Genomic DNA, 26448 nt, shown 5'->3' on the forward strand with positions numbered 1-26448 from the left:
GATTATTCAAAGACAACACTAGAAATGAGAACGTCCCTATTTTTAAGGCTTGCCAACTTTCAAATACTAACCATCGAGTTCGTCATTGGCTGATTGATTTTAGGTTGGCAGTTGTCTTGCGATTGTGATTGTGAACTGTCGAACGAAATTGATAAGTTTGTTTTGTCTCAAAAATATGGTCATAGTTTTATAAATTCAACGGAACCATGAGATAAGTAGTAGCACATGTAAACATACATTTGCAATGTGTCAAGTGAATAACGCATAAACACGATGGAAGTCTTGTGGGTTATGTTGTGAAAATGCGAAGTGTTACATTCGGATTATTGGATGTCACACGCGATTGTAATCTTCGAAGAGGTCTCCGTCTCCGCGAAGAACCATAACGTTTTCACTGTGGATAAGTTACATGTACGCAGCGGGAATGACAATAATGGCAGTTTCTGTTGGCGAAATTTGCGAGAACACGAAGTTGGCGAGGGAGATGGCACTGATGGGCAACTATGAGTCGGCGCTGGTTTACTACGAGGGCACGGTGCAGATGATCCACAGGCTGCTCATCACGATCGCAGACCCCACGCGCAAGTCCAAGTGGCAACTCGTGAGTACCTCCAACCTTTGCTGCATTATTTGCTAAGTACTAGGATAGCTGCTTACCTTGAATATTAACGTTTCCTTTTATGATAAGCCGTGGTGCTAATTACCTGCGCGGTAGGAAGGCGGAAGGCCACCCGCAGCGCTCACATAATTTTCCAAGTAGGTTTGTTTATGCCCTTTTTTGTTTTAAAATCTAGGTTAACTATGTTGTGATCCATGCTTGGATACCATATATTGAGAGAAATAGCAGATTTTTGGCGAGGTTTTATGATTTTTGAGTATTTTATCTCTATTTTGGGAAATCTATTTGTGGACAATCACATGGTATCATATTATATTTTAACTTTTTTAGTACAACCATTCAAGGTATTCAAGGTAAATTATTTTTCAAATATCTATCAGGAATGCTGCTCAAATATTCCTAAACGAAACAATATTTACTGAACAATAATGAAGTAAACTAGTTCACCTCATTGTTCTTATTGTTTCAATAATCTGCATCTCTAAGAAAAGGTGTGAATCATACTTATGACTGTCGTTAGAATATGAACATCCATTCCTTGTAAACAATACAACTTCTACTAAAGAATGCACTATTATGACAAAAATATGTTTATGCATTGACAAGATTATGCAGTTATAACTAAGAATATGTTTACTTGCTGAAATCAGTGACAACATTCCAGTATTTGCATACATGAACGGAATACTAATGATTTTACCCAGTTGATCAGCAGACCTTGTTCAGCCTGTAACACAAACTTTTAAACTAAATCCATATTTCTTATATTCAACATGTCGGGTTTGTATGTACCTACAATAAATAGTCCACACTATTTCTTTCATCATTTAACTTGCAATCATTGTTTAATTCTACATTCACCATTTTCTAATTGACATTCAAGTTTCCAAACCATAGATTTGGATAACACTACCTTAGATTGACCATGCATGATAGATGCGTTTTCTGATCAAAATCCAGAAATACCACAAATACCAATATCAATTTATAAGTTTACTCGTACATAACAAAGTCACACTACTGGTATATTTTAGTTTTAGTTTCACTAAAATCACACTTGATTGCCAATCCATGTACTATACTATTTTCTTGTTTCAAACAGACTAATCAAACATGAACCTCGCATGTTAATGTTCAAATATTGACTGCTCATAAAAGTGGATTACAGTACTGTTAACTATTGGTTTCAAATAATCAACGTCTATTAACTCTTCACATCCACATGACACAAAAACTACAGTTCTAGTGGGTATTTGTGTAAACGTTAGTCACTTATCTAATTTTAGACTGACATTCATTATCATTGAGTATCAAATTAAATATTAATTCAGGCAGGCATTATGAAAATGTCACGAATCATCCTGGTTAATGTATTTTTTTCTTTTTGTAAAAAAATAACTCCTCAAGATGTTTTCCTTCACCTTTTTATCAGCCATTGGTGTCCATGATATACTTAGGAAGTACATACAAACTTAGAAAAGTTGCATTTGTACTTGCCTGACCTGGAATCGAACCCACGCCTTCATACTTGAGAGGTTGGTTCTTTGCCCATTAGGCCACCACAACTACACGACAAAAGGTGAAGGAAAACATCTTGAGAAAACCTGGATAAATAGTCTGAAATCACCAACCCGCATTGAGCAAGCGTGGTGATTAATGCTCACTCCTCCGTGTGAGAGGAGGCCTGTGCCCAACAGTGGGACGATAACAAGCAAAAACATCCCAGTTGGGTCAGTATAATTTTCTAATCTTATTGACCATTCAGACATAAATACAAACAAGCATTCATTATCATAATTATTCATCTCATATCTCAAGCGCTAAGATAAACCTAATCATATATCTTGAGTTTTATGAGGACGAAAGTGGGACTGACTCACAAACTGCGGCCTGAGTCAATTTACTGAGCACAAAGAAGCAAAACAGATCAAGTACTTGTTGTTCACCTGACTGTACATGTCCTGTTTACTAACAAACTGGTGTTTGTCTATGGAAAAATGGGTAAACATCCTCTTTTAATGATAACTTTTTATGTTTTTCTTGTTTCCTTAGTTCTATGAATGTTAAGGCAGTAAGATGGTTATCCTTAAAAAGGAGAACAATGCTTTGTGTAGTGTTTTGCACCTGTACTCGCAGTAAAATATAATATAAAGACAAACATAAGATATAAAATTTTTATTTAGGCCAATCTCATTGTTAAGTGTCTTTACATCGCAAAGACTAGTCCCAATCCTTACTTTAAAATAAGATCAAATGTACACAACTTTTATGTAATCCATTAGATGCATTCTGCTCCTGTGCCATGACTAAATTGGCATTGAACATATCTATTAATTTATTTCTTCAGCATTGAAGGTCACTAGTAATATTGTTCATCTATTAAACTATCTTCCTTGTCGTTTTTATCATATTAATTTACAATATAATGACTAGCCTTGAAAAAATCATCTTAGCATACAATAAATTTGCAAAAAAGCCTTCCTAGTTACCACAGACACCGCTGAAACAGTGCTGATTGATTAAAATAATTCTGCATTTATTTATGGAGCAACACATTTATTTATCTAAAGAAGTATTTAGGTTATTTTACCAGGCTTCAGTAAACAATAACAATTCTATATCCCCTTTTGGTTTTTTAAAGTACTGACCTGAGATAAACAGCAAAATTTTGAAATAACATGTTTTACTCTACTTGACCTGAAAACATTTTTGTTCAAACTTGTTATGTATGACCATTTTTGGATCAAGGCGCTTGAGCAGTTTGATCACCAAGGTTCTATCATGGAAACGAAAACCAAAATAAATTCCATTACTATTGAGTAATAGAAAAACTTATGAATATTTGATTAGGTATTTGCGTACATACTGTCCAATTTACTATTTGCAATTTTACCATCTAAAGACAATCAATCTCTCTTATCTATAATTTGCGTTGTCAATATGTCGCGGGAGTCGTTTGTCTCAATAGAAAGCTCCATCGTTTTTTGTTGAGGTCAATGGTATTCTGAATCACTTCATCATACTCCTACGCGTAATTTTACGCGTGTAATGCAAATGATGCATGCAAGAGTATGTAGCTTAGTACTTCTATTGGCAACAGTCGTAGAGGGCAAAGGCCTCTTACTTTCATCCTTAGTTCTTATTTCAAAACATTTGATAGGTTTATAAGTGGCCAGGGTTCGTACTACCTGCTACGAAAGATCACAGGTAGGCTGAATGTTTGAAACTACAAAAAGGTCACATTCATTTTTTTCTTTTATTATAGTGTCACGTCCGCTCTCCGTTCGGTGGTTGGAAATCTCAAGGTGCTGTAAGCTATCTCTCAAGTTATACGGACATAAACTTGGTATATTTCTCCCTTTTTCCTGTATCGATTTTTGCAATATCAACCTGCATTCTAGGAACACGGGGGCGATTGTATCAGGCGTAATTATTCACCAGAAGCCACACAGCCATAACGTATAGGATTTAACGATTAAACACTCACAAGAAGTGGCTATTGTGTTGTGTGTTCATGGAAGACTTACAACAGACGTAACTCTTAATCCCAGCTTAGTTCCACGTCCGCTAGTTTGTAATTACTTAATTAATCAAGATGCGAGCTTAGCCAAAGGTGTCTTTTTAGGATCTGTCTGTACATCGAAATTTTTTAGTTTACCTGATATTTTCTTACTCACTCAGCGGCATTCGTGTGACATGCGTTATATGAATATTCTGTTAGACATTTAACGGGCTGATAAGTCGCACATTAACATAATACGGCGTTAACGACTGCAAAATAAAGGTAAAATAAGAAACTTTCATCTAAAACCCATATCGTTTTCTGCCGTTTCCACACAGAAACCTCAACAATCTGTGCCTGACTGAGAATTAAAACGAAATTAAACAAAAAGTTATAATGCAGCCAGCATTTACGTTAACCGCAAGACTTAATTATGTTCAACAATTGATGTAACATCGCATGATCAAATTATGCACGCCATCATTTATCTCAATATCTCCTCGATGGAGTTTCAGACACAAATGTTTGGAAACCTCATAAACGTTACTGTTGAATTTCAAAATCTGAGCGTTAGAAAGTCGAGTTTCTGGGAACATACCACATGCTCATTTATAATACTGATTAACTGCTATACCTTTAATTATGTAGGTGGGTTGACGATAATGATTGATTAGCTGTGTTAGTGGGACAATCTGTTTTCATTCCACGATACTAGAACATATTTTGTGTACAGAGGCTGGGGCTTATCTACTAACTAATCACAATCTGCAGTCTATAAAAGAATGCAGATGTTTTCACAGATAGTTAAGTTTTTGTAGTAAGGCTGTATGTGCTTTACATGATGATCCTGTAACAGACGAAAACATAATTGATTGACATTTTATCATCGTCTGCCTAGACTTTTCCAAACTATGTTGAGTTCGGCTGTCAATATGACCGGATTCAGCTGAGATCCAATGCTTTATATGGAGATAGGCAGTCTTGTCTGACCCCCTCAATAGATAGAGTTATCCTGCACTAATTGTCAGACTTTCTGGCCTCTAATCGTGTCAACTGTCAAATATGTAGAAGTTACTAGTTGTCATCTTAGACTAAACCGAATATCCAAAATAAGAAATAACCACATTAATCGAGCCCAAGTATTATGGAATGACTCATAGCCATGTTTGCGAGTTAGGTAGGCTGAAAGTGTAAAACAATCTCTATTTAGATAACATTCTGCATGAAGTGGTAAGCAAAACTCGAATAGAAAATGATATGGCACGCGCGGTTCAGTAGTCTATGGAATCATGTGGGAAATAAAGAGGATCCATTCATAGTATATAGTCAATTGCCGTAATGGAGTTATTAAAATATAAATCTTTACTTTCAATATCAAAGAAGTAGAAATCGATTAACAATGATGTGATGTATATTAAGGTAAACTCAGGGTTTCTAGACTGCATCTTGAGATATATGTTCTTTTCCTTATTGCAAAGCTTAATAAATTGATGTCACGCCTCCAAGGACCAACCAATAAGGCGTGCTGCAAATACAATTAAAACAACGATTTTACACACTCAATACACGCTTGATTTGCATACAAATGGTTTTGCTAAGTCATACGCGTACTCTGTTATTCCATCTTCAAGCTTTTTATCTTTTGAGGGTATGTAGAACTGCTGACAATTACTTGACGAGTAACATGGTAGAATCGCGTGCTGAATATTTATGTCCAATTTCTAAAGATTTCTTTTTACCCGGTAAAGAAGGTTTATTCGTTTTTTGACGGCTTGAATTGAACACTTGATATGTAAGGAAGACAGCCAGTAAACCCTTGTATCCATCATTCTACCACAAGTTCCCCTTGACTTGAATATAGTAGCTGCTAGGCCTCATATAGAACCTATTTGATGCAAACAAAATTACTGTCTACGCCAGCTAAAGCTCTCTCTGATCCAAAGGTCGGAAAACCTTAAAAACAAGCCACATTTCAGTAAACCCATCAAAGCATGCAAGAAACAGTGCACACCGTATTTTATTTTGCAAAATATAAGAAACTTAATTCTGGTATAGTGCTTGAGCATTGACCTCATGCAAATCCATAGAAGCTTACGACACCCACAGTAATCCACTTAGTAAAATATAAAACAGACAAATAGCTGAATAGTGTCCTTGCGATCGATACAGCCACGGTTTTTGTGCTAGTCGAGTGAAACCCGACAAATTCTTTTGTAAGTGATCTAGTTTGTTCACCGTTGAAACGCACCTAATCCAGAAATCGACCTTCGTACCAAACAATGATATTTTGCCAATAGTGCAAACCTTGAATGGCACAGCACCTACTTTTAATCATAATAAATCTGGCGGCTAACGTTTTTTATAGCTGTCTGACATTTAGGAGAACGTAGCACTCATTTTCTGCGCCCCATCGGAGTTCTAATTTCGACAAGTACATTCTTCAATCCCACGCAATTGATAACGAGGATAATGAATAAGAATTACTCCTTTAGAATCCACCAGGAACTAATTTCTATGCTTACGCGTTGCTGTCATCAGGCCTTTACTTAAATATAGTCCATAAAATCATAGCTGGATTTTTGTCACTAAATGAAATAGTATGCCCTTCTTAATCTTTCTCTTAGAAATGGTGACTGTTGTACCTACTGCTATAAATACTTGGCTTTCTACAAATTCTTTTTAGTTGTTTATGTATACGATAAAGGAAAGGGGTATTCAAGCAATTCGAGTGAACCAGTTTCCTTAAGTCGGCGCATTTAGAAGGGCCGATAAACGTTTGAAACTACGGTAACCCAGAAACACCTTTATTTTGGTATCGTGTTATTGTTATTCTCTACGATAAGCAGAGTCTGTATTGTAATGTATTTCGCCTCAAGATTTTCATTTGTATTTCAGTAAAATCCATCATTGATACCTTTGGTCATTGTTTTGACGAGTTTAGTATATTTCGGTCGTTTGCGGGCTCCTTGTCAAAAGAACTCCATAAAATATTTCGGGCAGTTTATATTCGAAAAAATCAACTCACAAAGGTACTTTTGAAACAAAGATACAAAATAACCATCGATTCCCGTGTTCAATCGATCGTGATTCGTGGTCACGCGTTCCTGTGTTTTATGGCCAACGTTTTGTCGACAGCAATTAAATTGAAATGGCGTTAATCCCCGTGTTTTTATTTTGTTCCTAACAGTTAAATGTTATCATACCTCTTTCTCATCGATTTATAATTCGACTTACCCACTATGAACTGAGTTCTTGACTCATAGCCGATCAAAATAGATAAGACTTTTAGTGCCTCTCGCCATATCGCATCGATCTTCAATCGACACACAATAACACCAAGAAAAAATTAACCATTGTCGGAGAGTCTTCATTTATTTCTTTAGTATAGAGTCCACAAGAAATATTCCATGTTAATTCACTGGAACGTAAATCGATCGATTAAATGGTTACCAATCATTTGTAATTAAATTGTTACACTTTTACTACTTTGCCGTCATGCGTCGGTTTTTGCACCTCCATACATTTGCATATGAACACGTAACTTCGCACTAAATGATCGAAGTCAGGCGATTTCGCGGTATTAAGTCATTTGTTATAAACAAATTATCTGATTTTGTAAGGCGACTGACCGATGAGTGATTCCGTAGTCATTGTTTCCATGGTCTGCACGAGAGATGGTGAAAAAGCTAATAGCTGCATTTGTATTGTTCTCGACGTTACGTAAATGTTACGTTTGAGAAAATAATGGTTCAATTCGGTACTTTTGGTTGTAGTGTCTTCTTTTTAAACAACATTCGTAACGTTTGTACGAATCGTAAAAAACGAAAACTGTTAAAACTCGAATGCCATGAAATTGATCAAAATATTTGTAGTCGTTGGTGGGTATGCATCAGAAAATCTGCGTGATTCTGTTACTTTAAACTTCATTTACTTACTACAGTTTAACATCGCATGAGACGAGTATTGCTCAAGCACTGCCCCGGTCAGGCTGAACTCGTTCTCGCTGCAGCAATAAAACACAATGCGAGCGCGTCCACTCATCTCGTATATTAGCCTTCGTTCGCAATAACTGTCTTGATTAATAGCAGGACTTTATGGTGCTAAGAGCTACAGGCTTTTTATTTGAGTTTAGGTCACCTAGTCAAAATTAGAGACTGGAAGGACGCCAAGCGTTTGTTCTATTGTCGACGTACTGTCGTCATGGTTGTTTTATATTGTCATGCGTGTTGTTGCCTCCGTCAGGCCGCGGTGTTGACGACGGGTCGACGAACCTTCTCCACGCAGTATATCGGTCGCTCGGTGACGCGTACGGACTGCCCAATTTTGTACAACACTAACTGTGCCGATCTGTCAAAATTATGCACGCCACTTCCGCCTTTACCTGAACAATGTTACGGCATATATTATTCTGACAGGCAGTTTTATTACATTGTTGTGACTTGTGACTAGCGCTGTCCCAATTACAGCAGAGGTTGTTAACATTGTGGGTAGTTTTAATTACCGGCCTACTTAAAATAAAGTTGTTCATATTAGCGGCTCCTTACAGAAGTCGGTCAAGGTATTTAAGCTTAAATTAGGTGAAAATAGCCACGTTATATGGCGTGTGATCGCCGGATGTTACTCAACGAATTGGACTTTTTGTGTGGGAAGTGCTTAAGATATTTTTTATTGTGCTCCGACATTGTGTGCTAATCGTAGTGAGAGATCGTCATTTTCACTTTTGTGCCCACATCAAGAAAATCATGTGCGTATCTCTGATGCATCTTTATCCATTATTGAGTTAATGTATCAGTAGTTTTTGTACAAGTTAGTGAGCGATTGCCTGTCTGGATTAGATTGCAATTTGATGCTAATGTCAAGATTTCTCATGTGTGAACCAGGTTTAATTTGAAAACAATAAAACTTTTATGAAATTAGTTTCTATTGAATCTAAACCATATGAAGCTATCACGTTTTGCTCAATTTGCCTTACTTTCTTACTTGTCAACGCCTTTTTGGAAAATAAAACAGTCGTTACGTATTTAAATTCGAACTGCGATTGTTTAAACGCATTGATATGCGGGACGGTAACCTTACCGTGAGGAGCATCTTTTATATTTATCTCCGTTCACCTGGTATTTTACTAACAAAACAACAGGGTACGATAAGGCGACACGATTTAGAGTTCAAACAACTTGTCCTAAGACAATGGCGGTTTTGTCCTAAAACGTCTAGACGTAAGAATTAGGCACTCGTTACACTGAACTGCATGTCTGCATAACAAACGACTGGTAGCTTTTGAATGGTGATTAGTATCACATTTTCGCCCACATGCAAACCACATCGTTAGGACACACCTCTGGTTTTACGAAATAAGTTTCTACGAAGCCTGAACTGTTGGTAGTATTAAAATAATAACGGCCCGCTTTAAATAATCCTATGGAAAATACACACGTGGGCTGTTTAGTAATTGTAAAACAATGTATTCAGCATTGTTTTGTAATTGGTTAATTTTAAAGGGTTGAGAGTTTTTGAACTATGTTGCGGGTTAACGATATTCATTTTGAAATCAAGAGGCATTGCGTAAAAGTAGTGACTTTTAAAACACTTGTAGGCGTTTTCTGGTATAGTTTTAGTAGAACGATGTCACAGTTTTATCTTTGTTTACGTAGTCTTTGGTTATCTGGGATTGTTTGGTTGTTGACATACAAAGTTACATAAATGGGTTATACGTATTATTATGGGTGTCATAGGTTGCAAATTATTTAAAATTTTGCTAAATGTATCTGGTTAACCGAAATGGTGGTTAGAGCTTAGAATAATGACTCAAAATGATTGATCAACCCAAGAAAATTGCCAAAAAAAAAAATTCTCTTCTAATAAGTTCCAAGTTCTTATACAAGTTCCTGCAATTGAAGATTTTGGATGATAATCTACTGATGAACTATGTCTGTTGGTTCACCAGGTCCAGAAGCAGATGGCACGCGAGTACGAGCAGCTGAAGTCGACCGTGGCCACCCTGCAGATGTTCCAGCACGAAGGGGAGAAAGCCATCACTCCGCTTGCTGGCAGTGAGTATACTAACTTTTTGTTAGAAAGTTTTACTTATTGAACACGGGGTTCGTAGGTGAAAACTTTTATTGGAAAACTATTGATGGTAGGGTTCGTAGGATACGTAGGTCTTGTATGAAAGGCAATTATGAACGTATGAGAAATGATTCAGATGCATTGCTTCTATACGTTATTGTATACACTTATGTAAGGTGATTTCTTGTTATAGTATTTGTAAGTATACCTTCTTACTCATTCTTACTCATGATTAACTCAAAAATGAAAACTCCAAAATGTTTGAGTAGTAATACAACTTAAAATTTTACCTTTTTTGTAGCAGCTATTTTATTGCCCCGTTACTACTTGTGTCATACATTACTGGGCTTAAAGTTCAACTCTCAGTAAATAACTGTTTATAATTTGTCAAGGTTTATAAAAAAATATAAACTACACCATTAAAAACCTGCACATTACTCACGGTGAATTGTTTATTTAGTACAAAACCACGGGACATTGCGGTCAATACCACGGCTAGATAGTGAAACAGTGAATGTTGTGAGTTCATCTGGAAGTCAGTTATCGTAATATGTTGGCCAGCATTTCCGAAGGAAACACGACTATTTTGTATTGAAAATTATGTTTAATTTTGTGGTATGAACCTTAATAAGATTACACTACATAGATAGACTGACTGAATAGGTTTAGGGGATATTGAGGGAACTCAAATTACTTGCTTATTATAATTTGCTAGCAATCACTATTTCTTACATACCAAAGAGAAATTCAAGTGAATATGCTTGAGGATGTTGTTGGGGGAATTTGCTGGGGAGTTTGTTGCGCCACTTCTTCTTCCCAGCAAAAATGCATTTTTGATACAGTCTTTCCAGAAAAAAAACATGAATTTTTAAATTATTTCCTTTAAACCATATGCAGTTAATGTACCACTTCCGTTACAAATTAAGTGTAAATTACCTCAGCGCGTTTTTAAAAACAAAGTCCGGTTTGGTTTAAATGTCAAGAGTAACTGCACGGAAACCTCGGTGGCATATTAAAATTGGTGGCAATTTGGGTTTCCCATTCAATACAATTTTCGAACAAGCACTACCAATCAACGCATAAAAAGCTAATTAGTATTTTTAACAGGTCATAGACATTTTGACTCATAATATTGTTTGAAAACTAGATCAGGTTCAATATCCTAGCACAATAGGTTTAGCCTAGTCATGACGGTAAAATAATTGCTGTATGTTAGTTGTCTGCGTAATAGGTATTTTGATTTGATAATTTCCACAATTTAGTTCTATGTCTCGTAAGTATGGATTGCTTGTAGTGTTGTGTTCGAGATAAAAGTTATAAACTCCTGTATTACAGACAGACCTCCGTTGTCAACCTCAATCAATTAGAATAATTTAGGATGAGAACCAAGATCTTCAGAGTCATATTAGCTGTTTAAAACCAAGCTCTAATATTTTCAAAGATCAGCTCCGTCTTTTTTACCATCAAAACAAAGGTTACAAGACGATAGCCTGACAAATCATCATCAGCCTATCGCAGTCCACTGCTGGACATAGGCCTCTCCAAGTGCACGCCACTGAGATCGATTTTCGGCTTCTCGCATCCAGCTCCTGCCAGCCGTCTTGCGCAAGTCATCACTCCACCGTGCCTGAGGACGTCCTACACTACGTTTTCCGAGGCGCGGTCTCCACTCTAGAACTCGTTTACCCCAACGGTTATCGGTTCTTCGGCTAATATGGCCAGCCCACTGCCACTTCAGCTTGCTGATTCGGTAGGCTATGTCGATGACCTTGGTTCTCTGACGGATTACCTCATTTCTGATGCGATCCCTCAGAGAAACGCCGAGCATAGCTCTTTCCATAGCCCGCTGAGCGACTTTAAACTTGTGGACCAGCCGTACCGTCAGTGTCCACGTTTCGGCTCCGTAAGTCATGACAGGTAGGACGCACTGATTGAAGACTTTTGTCTTTAGGCACTGTGGAATCGACGATGTTAGGACTCGACGTAGCTTCCCAAATGCAGCCCAACCCAACTGAATTCTCCTATTCACCTCGTCCTCAAAGTTGTTTCTACCTAACTGCAATGTCTGCCCGAGGTATACATATTTCCGAACAACTTCGAGAACGGCGCCGTGTATCGCAATCGGTTCCGGTAGAACATGTTCATTGAACATGACCTTGGTTTTGTCCAAGTTCATCCGTAGGCCGATGCGTAGAGAAGATTCAGCCAGGTCGTTAAGCATCTGTTGTAGGTCCTGCAGCGTTTCCGCCATGATGACGATATCGTCAGCAAATCTCAAGTGAGAGATGTGTTCGCCATTGATGTTGATGCCGCGTCCTTTCCAGTTCAGCGTCTTGAACATATCCTCCATTGCATTAGTGAACAGTTTCGGGAAATAACATCCCCTTGTCTCACTCCTCGATGCAACGGTATGGGCCTTGTTTGCTGATTCTGTACTTGGACGGACATTGTAGCGGCTTTGTAGAGACATCTCATCACTTGGATGTATCGCCAATCTACTTGACAACGCTGCAGGGACTCCAGAACAGACCAGATTTCAACCGAGTCAAAGGCCTTCTCATAGTCCACAAATGCTAGACACAGGGGCTGATTATACTCCTCGGTCTTCTGTATAATCTGCCGCACTGTGTGGATGTGGTCTATGGTGCCGTATCCGCTCCGAAACCCAGCCTGCTCCGGTGGTTGGAATTCGTCGAGTCTTCGCGCAAGTCGGTTCGTGATCACTCTTGAGAACAGCTTATAGACGTGGCTTAGGAGGGAAATGGGTCGATAGTTCTTCAACTGGGTTTTGTCTCCCTTTTTGAAGAACAGGACGACAAATACAGATTTTTTATTTCAGCAATTACCATTATTTTTCCTGTCCCATTGTAGTTCCAATAATTTTACATTACTTGCCCCAATAACGAAGTTCCCATGGCGAAGAGGTGATGTCACTCCAAAATCAATGACGCCATTATTGTACCAAGAATTACTTACGTACCTGAAAATACCTAAATGATGAATAATGTAAAGTTCGTGGAAAGCTTTTATTTCATATCCTTTCATCGGTGCCACCGGTAGATAATGGCTGTTGAAAAGTAAAGCCATTTTGTCTGTATATTCTAGCAAAGTTTGTTGAACTATATCAGAATAACTTTCCAGAATGTTCGATTATGTTAGTTCCCACCCTTGAAAGAAATACCTTCTTCAAGTTCGAGATCGACAGGTTTAGCTCACCTTTTATGGTTGACCAGATCAACTCGTTTCTTTATTTATGGCCTGAATGGTACAATAGTATTTCTTGATGTACTCCGGTTGAAAATCTTGAATGGAAAACGTCCGTGGGATGGGGAGTCTACTAGACTTCTCATTGAAAAACATGCGTTGATGTTTATGGCAGATGTAATGCAAACTGTTTCCATCTTTCGCCGACAAGGTATTATCCAAAAGATCTAGTTGGAATTAAAAAAACTTCACATTGACAAATATACCACGAAAAGCACAAGTTAACTTTAGAAACTACTTACAAGAAACTATGAAAAACAACCAGCGTAAAAACTTTCAAACACTAATCGTTTAAGAACTCTTTTCTACATTCATAAAGCAATAAACACAAGAAGAATTACTTATAACAAAACGATCACGTAGACGGATAATAGAAAAACACAATACAGCAATCAAAACATGCATATCAAATCTATTGTTTAGAAATTAATTGAACTATATAATAACACCGATCACTTGAATTTGAATCACCTGATTTCTAATAAATAAAAAGTGAAACTTTGATGAGCAAGCAATTAGCAAATAAAAGTTCGTTAACCTACGTCATGGAACCAAAGACGACGGTAATCGACTGTGACCTTCGATGGAAGCATTGAACGGCCGATAAAGGCCAGCATATCGTCAATTATGTCACCATTCATGGTGGTACAATGGGGGACGGTACCCAGGTTTGTGTTCACCCGTTGCTATTGTCTATTTTGTTTTGATTCAGATTTATGCTTTGTGAGTTTTGAATACCACTTTTATGGGTGAAATATGGAAACTTTTACTGGGTATTTGGAGCTGTTAAATGATGCGTGTTTAGCTGTTTGATTTTATTGAACGCACCATTGATTCGTTTTCATTGTACCAAAAAATTATACAGTAGTGAAAGCTATTTCAGAATTTCATAGTTTCGGTTTATTTTGTATCCAAATATTTAATACATTGGATTAGCTAGATGATAGCTGTCCCTAATCTAATCCTCGTGATAAGTAAGATGCACAAATAATTGGTTAAGATAAAAAATCAATTGTAACCTTGTGGTCCGATAAAACACGACTTTTCAGTTGATAATTTTTTATCGTAATAACATTTGATGTAATAAATTGTTTGATAAATAACTTTATTAATCATCATAACACACAATGCAGCAACAGTTGATTTTATCTTAATGCACTTTAAAAGGTGGTCTCGGATCTTTAATAATGTCAAGCTCTCGAGTCATAAAATTGATGCAGTCTGGCTCTCTTCCTGTCATCACCCTTTCTTCTTTTGTGTCTACAATTCTTACAATATCAGCTACGACATCTTACGTGCTCAGAACAACAGACAAGCCATCCTTGTCTTGTTACGAAACTGCGACCATACCAAAAACATTAAGATATACGGATTTAGAACAAATGGCCAGTAAACCACCAAAAATGTGCGCGTGTGCCGTAAAAAGAAGATCGGTCTCTTTGTGAATTAGTCCAGTTTTGTCATTAATGAGTTTTATATCGTTTCTTGTGTAATCCTTTGATTCATATCCATGATCACTTTTATAGAAAGCGTGATAAATGGTAACGGGCTTAGCGATATGGCCGAAAATTCCTTTTACCATTTGTATTATATCCAGACTTCGTTTTGTATTCATAATATCAGTTAATGAACGATTCGTATGCAAGTGTCAAATAGCAGTCTAATGTAGATGCTCATCGACAAACACATTAACCTAAACTTGATTTAAAACGTCATGATTACGTAATAGTTGTCTCTGAATATTATATGGTAATAGATTCCAAAGCTGATGATGTTATACGTATAGCTTAAACATAGATCCTTGTATCATAGTTGAAGGAATACGTGGCAACTGGTCTAGTATTAGTCCATCTGGGTTATATCGAATGCTACTAACCATGCTATTAGAGTAACCACAATGCTTGAAAAAACCATAATGATTGGCATATTTTCCCCCAAAAGAAATTATCTGGAAAATCGTCAACATAGTGCCTGTCCAATCATATTCGATTCTCATTTGCTTTCCGTGGTGTCGTAAATAAGTTTGTTACTGTAACTATGCATATTTTTTCCAGCAGATTTATTTTACGACACATTCAAATCAGTTCCCATTACATTCCATACCCACATACTTTTCAAAACTGCTATTAAATTGCGACTACGACCTGATAATAACCATTGACTAATTCCATTCCTTCGACATAATAATGATGGCATATTATTATTCCACTTTTACTACCAGTCTTGCCAAACTTGGCAGCATTGAGGCCCTTTTGATGTCGTCCGGGTTTATCGCTGGTGATGATTTTACGCGTAAATTGGCGCGTAATCGACCGTGTCCGATAGATAAAACTTACTAACGGCTTTCCCTGCTAGTCATTAAATCTCAATAAACGCAATTACGCGTGTCATTAGACGCGGTCTTACCTGTTGGGTGACTATCGATTTTTAGATAATGAATTAGTTATATGCGTGTGATGGTGAATTGTACGGTGATGTAACCCTGCTATATGTCGTCGGTATTTAATAAAACCATGGATGTTGTAAACATGCTATAAGTAAATTCAATGCAGACTCGGTCCACTCAGTCTATTTATCCTCCAGTTGTCTGTCAATACTTGTTCCGCAATGAACCTATTCGTCTAATGCTGTGGACTGCGTGTCTAAGGTTTCATGACTTATAAGCATTAAATACCATAACATGCATGGGCATACTCGATATCTGCAAAAGGAAATTGATATGATCTACCAACTATAATTCCTTAATTATATTCCTCAATAAACCCATAGTTTCTCCCATACTGCATTCACTTTCTCTCTATCCACATAGAAGCGGTTTTTTAATAAGATATTTAATTAATTTAAGACCGAAAGATTGACGACTTTGAAGCGAGGTAATGGCTGAAAGTTGTTCAACCGCTTTAACTGCAAGTGGCGAGCTTGCAACACAAGTGTAGCATAGTGCTATGGCTTATAATGCTCGTGGATTGTACTCTGTGGTATTAAAAACAACGTTATTCAACCGTTTTTATCAAAGGTTGTAAGGTTGGAGTTTATCCTTATCTGATTACGGTGAGTGGTCTTAACGTGTTCCGATATGTCGGTTAGTTCTTGTTTTGTATAAACTGTTGCTGTGCACTGTTACCAGTTAGCTAAAAGTGAAAAAGAGATATTTCACTATTACATGAAGAGAATTTATCGATAATTATAATTTACTTCTCTGCTTCCACTCTCACGTTTTCTTTTGGCGATTTAGATCTTTTCAACTTATTTTTCCATAACACTGTATCCTAACGTCAGAATATTCTCATCCAGAGGATTGATGTCATTCTTAGGGGATCTTTGTACAAATGTATTAGTTCCCATTTGTCATCGTGTTCTTCAAACCTTTTGCATTCAACTACGAATTAAAACTTTCCTATTTTACTTCACAGACTACGAGGACCTGCCAACTCGCGACCAGATGTGGGGGCCGGCGCCCCACGAGCTGGACCCAGACATATGGCCCCCACCGCCCGACAGAGATCCAAATGCTTGGCCCCCACCCACCAGTGTAGAACACAAGTAAGTACAAACATACAACTTCAATAATCACGGTTATTAGTCACTAACTGCCGTTCCCAAACTATATGTTGATTTTAGAATTATGACTTTGGCCCCATATAAGTTATGCGAAATTCCTATCTCTAGTTAAAAGTCAACAGGTAGTTTGAGTATTGGGAACGGCCGTAACTAGTTTGTGCTCATTATAATATGCTCCATTTCGATGTTGAATAAGTCTGAGGTTGAAAACTTCTTGGAATCATATCATTGGATAATTTCTACGGAAATTCTTAATGGTGAAGTAGTTTCGTTGGAAGTATCCACTCTTCAGTTGTGGAGGGAATATGTAGGTCTGATGAGTAAACATACCATTGCACTAAGATGTCAAAACATAGTAATGTAAGGATTAGAAACATTTACATGATATAACCAAATTACATAAAGGCGCATTTATTTTAAAGTCGATCCTTGACCCTGACCGAACCGTATTTTCGTATTTAACTAAATAACATCGTACAAGTCAATTTGTCTCGGTTTGTGGTGACCTGATGCGGTAATGAAGACGTTTCTGTTAGCGCTATGCAGCTAAAACTGAAACAGTTAAACTTGTTAGCACGTGGTCGGTGGTGCACCCGCTAACTGGCTTAATAACTGCCATAGACACGTGCTTTTACATGGAGCTAACATTAAAGTAAATTAGATGAACACCGTAATTTTGTATTAAAGGTAATTAAATTGATGATGTAATGTATAAAGAGTAACCATGGAGTTTCTTGCCCGTTCTTCTCCATAGGAAGCTCTTTTTGGAATGGGCAACTAGAATCAACTTTATTTATAATTTTTGACGTTCATAAGTGCTTGTAAAGGCCTAAATGAAATAAATGATTTGATTTGATACGCAAATCAGAAGCGTATTTAAAAGTTAAGCTCAATAAACAGATTTCTCTCGTTCTTGAATACTACCATAGGTATAGGCAGAATGAATAGGTACCGATATTAATGAAGATTCATCGATTGCGTAGGTAGTGTCGACACAACTTGACCTACGTTAAGGATTTTTTATTAAGTATATTGAGTAATATAGCATCAGATATCACAACATTCCTAATGTTCAAACCGATTAAACTTGAAAAGGAAAAATGTTACATCTTCGTTTCACTTCGTAATGATTCGGAAATGAGTTGCGTAGGCGCCGATCTATGTGTCGAAGGTCAATACTGTTTGCAACATAATGTTGACTGAATTTGCAAAAACAGCTGTTTCTTATTATAATCATAAAGGACATTTAGACGCAGGTGGTTAAGTTATACCGCCTTTATTGATATTTGTTCCGTTGGTCTCATTTACGTACCTATATCGGTTTTATATGTTGATGATTTTAGTATGCGACTTCCCGGACAACCAAATTGCTGCTTTATTTCCTTGGTAATAGGTTTGAAATGTCATCAACAGGACTAGCTTGCAATGTAAAAAGGATATTGATATGAGTCATATTTTTCTTTAAATAAGTGCCAGTGCACTTTAAAACCTCATAAACGATTCCACCAAGTCGTAAATACTAGTATGATGTATATTTTTAATGGGTTATTGAATGCACTGGTTCGATAAATAACTTAATTTCCTCTATGTTGCACACAATATTTGTTACAAAAGTTCAGGTAAGAACATGCATACAGCTGTTGCCTTATAAAGTCGAAACAAGTTGCGTTTTATGCGCTAATGCAATAAAGATAGGTAAATGACGTCAGCTGTAAGATACATAATAGATAATATACTATGTAGATTATGACAAGATAGGTTAACTGATAATGTTCTCATGATGTAACGTGAAATAGCATTAATTATGTTTAGAGGTGAAGAGGGACATCTTTAGTCTTCTTTAAGTGTGAAGATTACGAAGATTATATACGAAGATTGAGAACTAGTAGTTTGAAATGTTATTATACCTAACAAGAAAACAAAATTATGTAGTTTAAGACATGGACCTTTAAGAAATGTAAAAATCTACTTCTTGCCTTCTAAATCTTCTAGAAAGATTAATAATCCCAAAACTCTTTACGCATTTTCAGAATTTACTTCAACGGTAGGAGAAATATTCTGATCTCGTTTTTGTTTTCAAATTAGCCTTTATTATACAGTATTGCATACCATTGCCAAAAAATCCCAAGAATTCTGCATCTATAACCACACCCAAAAAGAAACCCACTAACTTCACTTTCCTTCCAGCAAATACTCATTCATAACATTGCTATGATCCACAGAGGGCCTCCCGCAATGAAATCCGCACGAGCCAACCCAAGGACCGCCCGGACAGACAACAAGAAGACCACGCCAGCCAATCGCAACGCGACCTCCTCACAACGTAAGACCTCCGACGTCAGAAACCCCAAGACTGCAGCCAATAAAGCACATAGCGGTAAGGGTCAATTTTATTTCCCTTCTATGAAATCATCATCATCTCAGCCATAGGACGTCCACTGCTGAACATAGGCCTCCCCTTAGATCTCCACAGATACCTGTTGGAGGCGACCTGCATCCAGCGTCTTCCGGCACCTTTATAAGACCTTTTTACCTTTAATATAAAATGGCTAGAACTAATTGAACACCCGGATCGATTGATCATAAGCTTGAACCCTTGGAATGGGCGGTCTATGGTTATATGACCATCTTCTTCTCTGAAGAGTTCCTCCGTTATTTGGAAGGAAAATTTATTTGGAGAGTCAGGGCTGTCATTTGATCGTATTTGGCAGTCGGCATGAGTAGTCAGAAGCCAGAAAATCTATCATTCTTGAGAAAAGGCTAGGCAGATGATGATAATTCCATAAAAAATATGAGTAAATTCTATTTATTCTCAAGTAGCGCATGACGCTGTCTTGTGCCATTTCGTCTCAGTTGCAATTCAAGTGTAAATAACAAAACAGTAAATAAACACAATAGTCTTACTACCACATACATAGTAGGCAGCTACCGCTAATAAATTACGTAACTTACCTAACCAAAGGTGTCATGATGATATTTTACGTAAATAACCGCAGGAAGCAATCGCGAGATGGTTTCATAATACGATCTGTGGTCAGCGGTTACAATACATAATAATAATAATAAATTGCTCATTGTTTACCTAACTATAGGTTACAATAGGTTTATGCTTATATTAGTTTCCGCCAGCAGTGTCACCCGTTCCGTGGGGTTACTCTGCGTACCGGGATAAAAGTATCATACCTTCATACCTTCCTCGATAAATGGGCTATCTAACACTGAAATACTTGTTCAAATCGGTCCAGTAGTTCCTGAGATAGCTATTCAAGGAAACAAATAAAGCTTTAATATTATGTAGAATCACATAAAGGCACATAAGTGCTTGATCTATTGCTAAGCATTTCCGGGTGTCCGAGTATTGTACATAGTATTCAGTTGAAACCGTTCAATTAATTACATCTAAAGAAACTATGTACTTGAAATCTAAACCATATTGAATAAATGCTACACATTTATAGTCACTATCTTTAAATGGGCTTCTCATTACGAATAACCTTCTATATAAAAGGACAAAAAATAATACTAATGTAGCTTCAAGTAGGAAGTCGGTCGTAGTACACATTGGTACACGACTTTAATCAATGTTTACTAATTATGTATTTATACGCGTATTTTGTATGCGTACCGTGATGTTCGAGCTCTGCTATATTAACCTATAAGCTGCGTGACGTTTTGCAGTTTGATAGTTATCCTGTAGTGGTATATATATAGGGAATTTTACTGCCATGAATATAGCTGGGACATTTCCTGTTTACATAAAAATAGGTGAATTGGATTTAACCTAATTTGTCTAGAGAAAAAAGGACAGTTTGCATCTTATGGAGTCATATTAAGTGTGTGTACAGCAATTCATAAATAAAAATTAATAAATGGAAGATAAACGACAAAGACAGTATATTTTTCAATATAGGAAGTTAGTTATAAATGGATTTGATAGCTAAAGCAAAAACTCAATACAATATGTTTTTCTATGACGAGCTCGCTCAAAATGTTTCATTTGTAAAAAGCATTATCTCTTTTAAACCAGGAAATTGCCTCCAGTCTCCATTCACGTCCAATCTTATTACTTGTGTCAACATCGAATTAACGTCAAAGGTTTGCACAGTATGGACATGAAACGTGCTTCCTCTGCAAAGCTTTATAAAAAATGTATACAACAACGCGATAGGGCAGGTACAAAAACATTATAGTGTTATTCATCAAACAGATATTTTGAAGAAGGTTCATTCTGGCCAAAACATGGTTTTTGGCATTCAACTTATTGTTAAATAATAAAGCTTGCAAATTCTTGTGGGCCATGCCTTTATTTGTTCTAATGAAAAGGATAAGATAATGAATTTAGCTTTTTGTTTAAAAAAAATAATTTACTCGATATTTGCTTGTGAAGAGGTACAGTAGACTGCACATCAGTGGTAACTGTCATGCACCTTAACTCAATAGTAATAAGTACGATTTTCCTATAAAACTGTTACCACTGAACTGAAGTTGACTGTACTATAGGGCTTCTAATTATCAATATTCAATACAGCATAACGATTTCTTTCATCAGTAAACGTGATCTATTTGAGTGATTTATGATTTTGTGATGGGGTCTATTTTTAATACGGAATAAATATAGCCTTGTTTTTTTATTTAAGAAAATAGATAAAAATGAAGGTGATTGTTGAACCTTCTTATTCTGAATATTCTGTATTTCTTTTGTTGTGTCACTAGGAGCATAATAAATGATCTCTCACGTACATTGCAGCTGGGTTTAGCAATATAATATAACATTTTATTGTTTACTTCTTGTGAGACCTTTGTTAAAAAAAACTTGTTTGTGTCTTTTGCGTGTGATTCTTGTGTTATTTAGAAATTACGTGCAGCTTATTTATTACGTAGGTACCTTAATATTTATGGATCTTAAAATGGCCTTACACTGAGTTTTTATAGAAAATGTGAGTACACTTCTGACTGTGGGTATAAAATGAAAACAAATGCCACTTGTTCTATTCTTGAAGGCATGATAATAGATAATTATCAGATAGGCTTAATTCATTACATATTCTAAAGTGCACATGGAATTGTCTGCAGAAAATAAATGCCCCTTTTCTGATGCACAGATATTTTGCAAGTCAGATTCTGGTTATGTACTTTCTTGAAGAATCCTTTTTACTCATTACATAAGAAATGTGAAAATATAGCAAGTTTTTTTTTTCATATTTTCCAGCAAAAACAAAAGACACAGGCAACAAAGATCACAGCAGCAAAGACAAGCAGGACAGAGACAATAACAATGGCGACACGGACGATGAGAAACACAAAGATGAAGAGAAGAGGTTCGAACCTCCCTCGGCGGCTGACTGCGACCTTGTTGATATGCTTGGTGAGTTGCACTTTGTATTATTCTAGCTACTAGCTATTTGTGGGGAAATTCTTCCCGTATCCGGATAAACTACAGTCTATGGCATCCGGGAATTGAATAGGTGTCCAATAGTGGAACAATTTTCAAATTGGTTCTGTAGTTTTGGAGCCTATTCAATTTAAAATATCAAACAAATAATGAAATATTCATCTATTATAGTAAGGTTTCCTTCATAGAAGTATCCAGAAATGTAGGAGATTATGCTTAAAATATACTCTTATAATCTAATAAAGAATTGATGGTGTTTCAGAGCGTGACATAGTACAAAAGAACCCCAACATCAGGTGGGATGATATAGCGGACTTAGCAGAGGCCAAGCGGTTGTTAGAGGAGGCTGTAGTCTTGCCCATGTGGATGCCAGACTTCTTTAAAGTAAGAATTTAAGTATTGTTCAATGAGAGAGTTGCCTTTAATATAGACACTATAGATTGAAAAATACTTTTCAAAAGAAATACAGCCATCTGCACTGAAAACCTCCTTAGTTCGGGTAGATGATTTAATCGTTAAAGTGAAACCTCGACTCTAGCTAATGAGTATTTTTCTTGAAATAAGCTGTGCCCATGTACTATGTGTTCTATCTTTCTTCTTTTCTGTATTCTGTGTGTATATCTGTGTACATGAACTATTAAATAAATAAATAAATATTTTTGAATATGCACATGGGTGTTGGAAATAAATGTAGATTACACATTTCCAAGTGGTACAAAAACCTTTTTACTTTCATGAACACAGATTCACATTCTAAACACTGGAATTGGTTGACTAAAAATACCATTTTCAGCCAAAACTGTTTTTGAGGTTCAGCTGTTTTTGAGTCAAAGCAATGTTACCAGATCTTGTAAGGTGATTAAACTGGCAACTCACTCCATAAAAAGAAGAAATGTAACCAATAAACTATTATTTTATACAATTAATAGATTTAAATATGTAACTATCTTTTATAAATACATATAATTATGAAGATTAAAATATCTTGTATCTTATCTAGGGCATCCGTCGGCCGTGGAAGGGCGTGCTGATGGTGGGTCCGCCGGGCACCGGCAAGACCATGCTGGCCAAGGCCGTCGCCACCGAGTGCGGCACCACCTTCTTCAACGTGTCCTCCTCCACGCTCACCTCCAAGTACCGCGGCGAGTCCGAGAAACTCGTGCGATTGTTGTTTGAAATGGTAAGGGTTGTATAACATGGTTTGTGAAGAATAATTTGGAATGAAATAAAGCAGTCTATGGCATTCTGCAAATGATGATACAAATACAAACTCAACATCACAGAGTATAGCTACTTTTCAATATATAAAAGTAAGATTTTGATGCTGCTATTCGCAGAGTATTCAAGTGGTTGAATATCAGGTTTGCGACGACTTGTCAGTGATTTTATCCTGTAATCACCAGATCCTGAAACTTGAAATGAATGATGGCTGATCTCAAATATAGCGGACGTGGTCGGCAATCGGTCTGAACGACATTATACTCTCATCTACTCATTTTGGTACAATTTTAATAAAACAAACATTTAAAAACATTAGTTGATGCTATTATTATTACTCCGCCATCCTAACAAAAGTACCTTCAACTTGCAGGCCCGGTTCTACGCGCCGTCCACAATATTCATCGACGAGATAGACTCGCTGTGCTCTCGGCGCGGCTCCGACAGCGAGCACGAGGCGTCACGACGCGTCAAGTCCGAACTGTTAGTGCAAATGGACGGCCTCGGCTCCGCTACTGACGAGCCTGCCAAGGTTAGTCATCTGTCTAGCCTTTTCCTAACTATGGTGGGATCGGCTTCCAGTCTAATGGATGCAACTGAGTACCTATCATGGAGCATGAAGCTAAGGATAGCGTGTGTCTGAAAATCTTATTTCTATTGTTAAGTTGTTATCTAGCTGTAAGTTGTTGTAATAACTAAAAAATATATACCAAGAGTTGTAATAACTAAAAAATATATAGGTACCAAGAACGAAAGAAATAGCAAAACCAAAGCTTGTCGATACTGAGGAAGTCAACAACCCCTGGTTATGAAAAGAAAAGTCTTGTAGACCTCTAGATAGTAATTTTTGCACTCTCTTCTGATCCTACCCTTGGGATGATCAAGTTTGTTTGAGTTCAATACAATTATTATTAAAATGTATTGCTTCAACCATTAAATTCAACATTCACATCTTGTATTTTCCAGGTTGTAATGGTATTAGCAGCGACAAACTTTCCGTGGGACATCGACGAAGCCTTAAGAAGGCGGTTAGAGAAGCGCATATACATCCCACTGCCGACACAGGAGGGACGAGAGGCTCTCCTCGGCATCAACCTAAGGGAGGTCAAGTTGGACCCCGAGGTCGACCTACGCGCCATCGCTAAGAAACTCGACGGATACTCCGGAGCTGATATCACTAATGTCTGCAGGTTTGTACGAATTATCATTTCATCATTAAGGAAAATACCTCAGAATAGCATACCCGGACGCCGAAAGTAGCTTCCTCGGACTTCCGCAGTAAATTACGTAATAGCAAACTGTCCATAGATTGAAGCTGACTGAGCAATCTTTTGACTTGTTTAAATTTTCTTGGTGGTTTATCCAAGCTTACCTTAAATCACATACTATAATTTTGCAGGGACGCGTCAATGATGTCGATGAGACGCAAGATAGCTGGCCTGAAGCCCGAGCAGATCAAACAACTTGCCAAGGAAGAGCTAGACTTGCCCGTCACTAAGCAGGACTTCATGGAGGCGCTGGGCAAGTGCAACAAGTCGGTCTCCAAGGGGGACATCCAGAAATACCTCTCCTGGATGGCGGAGTTCGGTTCCTCCTGATTGTAGCACTAGCGAGCTCCTGGCCAGTGTCCACCGCGCGGTGCCACTCAGCGGGTTTCTATCTCAAATGCAACCCAAACACGTTTGACGTAGAAACTTTACAAACAAATTGCCTTATAAACTCAATGTTATTATAAATTAAGTTAACGAAGTAACATTCAGACTGTTGCAGTATTAATACGGAAAGTATAAAATTGTTAGTGGCATATCGAAATTGATAATATTATATAAGTGGAAAGAGAAATCATCTATTGACACAGTAGGGTGAAACATTCCGGTTTTCAATTGTAATGTAAATACGCTTCTAACTCTACTAATTGTTGGCATTTTATTGATAACTTTCAACGAGATATTTATACAAATCGTGACCATAATTAACTTGAACATTGTATAAAGCACAATAAGATACTTCGTTCCATGTACATATTAAATTTATTATATCTAATACTTTACTGCATAAAATCGAGCTTACTTTAGCGAGATCTGTCATCACATATTATTATTATTATTTCAAATGGTATCCCAGAAATTGAGACCCGTGATCTTTGTACTTAAATTAGGTTAAATTTGAGATTTGTTTTATACTTAGATAATAGTTTTACGCCATAACTAATTTATGTGTACTTTTATAGATTTTTTTATTAAAATGCTATATTACGTTATTTTATGAAATGAGATATATATTTGGCATTTATATTATAGAATTTCGCTCAATTAAAATTAGCATGTTCCCGTGTGATTATGTTGCGAGGTGTTTAGATAGAAATTGTAATGATTTTCTCAAGAAGCCACGTCACCACCTCTTTGAGTGAACCTTTTATAATTTTTACTATCAAAGTGTATTGTTAGTGTAAAGTAGCAATAGACTCTTGTGTTCATTATGTCAAGCCGGTACTAATTAATGAAATGAAAACATATTCGGTGTAATAACATTGGTGAAGATAATATTTTTGCAGACAAATTAACATAACTTGTATAACGAAGACATGAAAAATAAATCAAATTTTAAAATGTAGTCCTCGTTTTATTTTTGCTCTTACTATAACTAATGCATGCAAAGTTTGGTACACAATTTGCTAGTTAAAAGTATGACCTGAAATGCCTAAAATTAAATTTATTTTAGGCATTTCAGGTTTCATAAGTTCTGTTCTGTTACAGCCTTTTTATCGTCCCACTGCTGGGCACAGGCCTCCTCTCACACGGAGAAGGATTGAGCATTAATCACCAC

At 36.9% G+C, this 26448-nt stretch overlaps 2 protein-coding genes across 4 annotated transcripts in view; one reads left to right on the forward strand and one right to left on the reverse strand.

Moving 5' to 3' along the window:
* LOC110380730 (uncharacterized) overlaps nucleotides 1-12158 on the reverse strand; it is a 222030-nt gene extending 209872 nt beyond the window's left edge. Inside the window, exon 1 of the mRNA XM_064040845.1 lies at nucleotides 12153-12158. The gene's annotated coding sequence lies outside the window, so the exon portion shown is untranslated. The remainder of the gene's footprint in view (nucleotides 1-12152) is intronic.
* LOC110377254 (katanin p60 ATPase-containing subunit A-like 1) lies at nucleotides 99-26235 on the forward strand. 3 transcript variants are annotated; one of them, XM_021336059.3, is made up of 10 exons: nucleotides 99-601; nucleotides 10066-10171; nucleotides 16865-16994; nucleotides 19235-19389; nucleotides 22222-22377; nucleotides 22667-22788; nucleotides 23405-23584; nucleotides 23996-24154; nucleotides 24589-24812; nucleotides 25022-26235. In XM_021336059.3, exons 1-10 carry the CDS (start codon nucleotides 410-412, stop codon nucleotides 25218-25220), a joined length of 1623 nt encoding a protein of 540 aa, XP_021191734.1. In that variant the 5' UTR covers nucleotides 99-409; the 3' UTR covers nucleotides 25221-26235. The 3 variants fall into 3 exon arrangements, with proteins under 3 accessions (XP_021191734.1, XP_049693728.1, XP_021191735.1); XM_049837771.2 differs by lacking the exon at nucleotides 99-601 and adding an exon at nucleotides 633-756; XM_021336060.3 differs by lacking the exon at nucleotides 99-601 and adding an exon at nucleotides 8679-8865.
* The last annotated feature ends 213 nt before the right edge of the window (nucleotides 26236-26448 follow it).

The sequence above is a fragment of the Helicoverpa armigera genome, chromosome 23 (genome assembly GCF_030705265.1).
Source record: "Helicoverpa armigera isolate CAAS_96S chromosome 23, ASM3070526v1, whole genome shotgun sequence".
Lineage (NCBI taxonomy): Eukaryota > Metazoa > Arthropoda > Insecta > Lepidoptera > Noctuidae > Helicoverpa > Helicoverpa armigera.

What these genes read in the sequence shown, in the direction of transcription:
- LOC110377254 (XM_021336059.3), top strand. Translation starts at nt 410, where the DNA reads ATGTACGCAGCGGGAATGACAATAATGGCAGTTTCTGTTGGCGAAATT. An exon ending in CGACCTTGTTGATATGCTTG is followed by an intron (nt 22,378 to 22,666) that starts GTGAGTTGCACT and finishes ATGGTGTTTCAG; the next exon opens with AGCGTGACATAGTACAAAAG. An exon ending in GATATCACTAATGTCTGCAG is followed by an intron (nt 24,813 to 25,021) that starts GTTTGTACGAAT and finishes ATAATTTTGCAG; the next exon opens with GGACGCGTCAATGATGTCGA.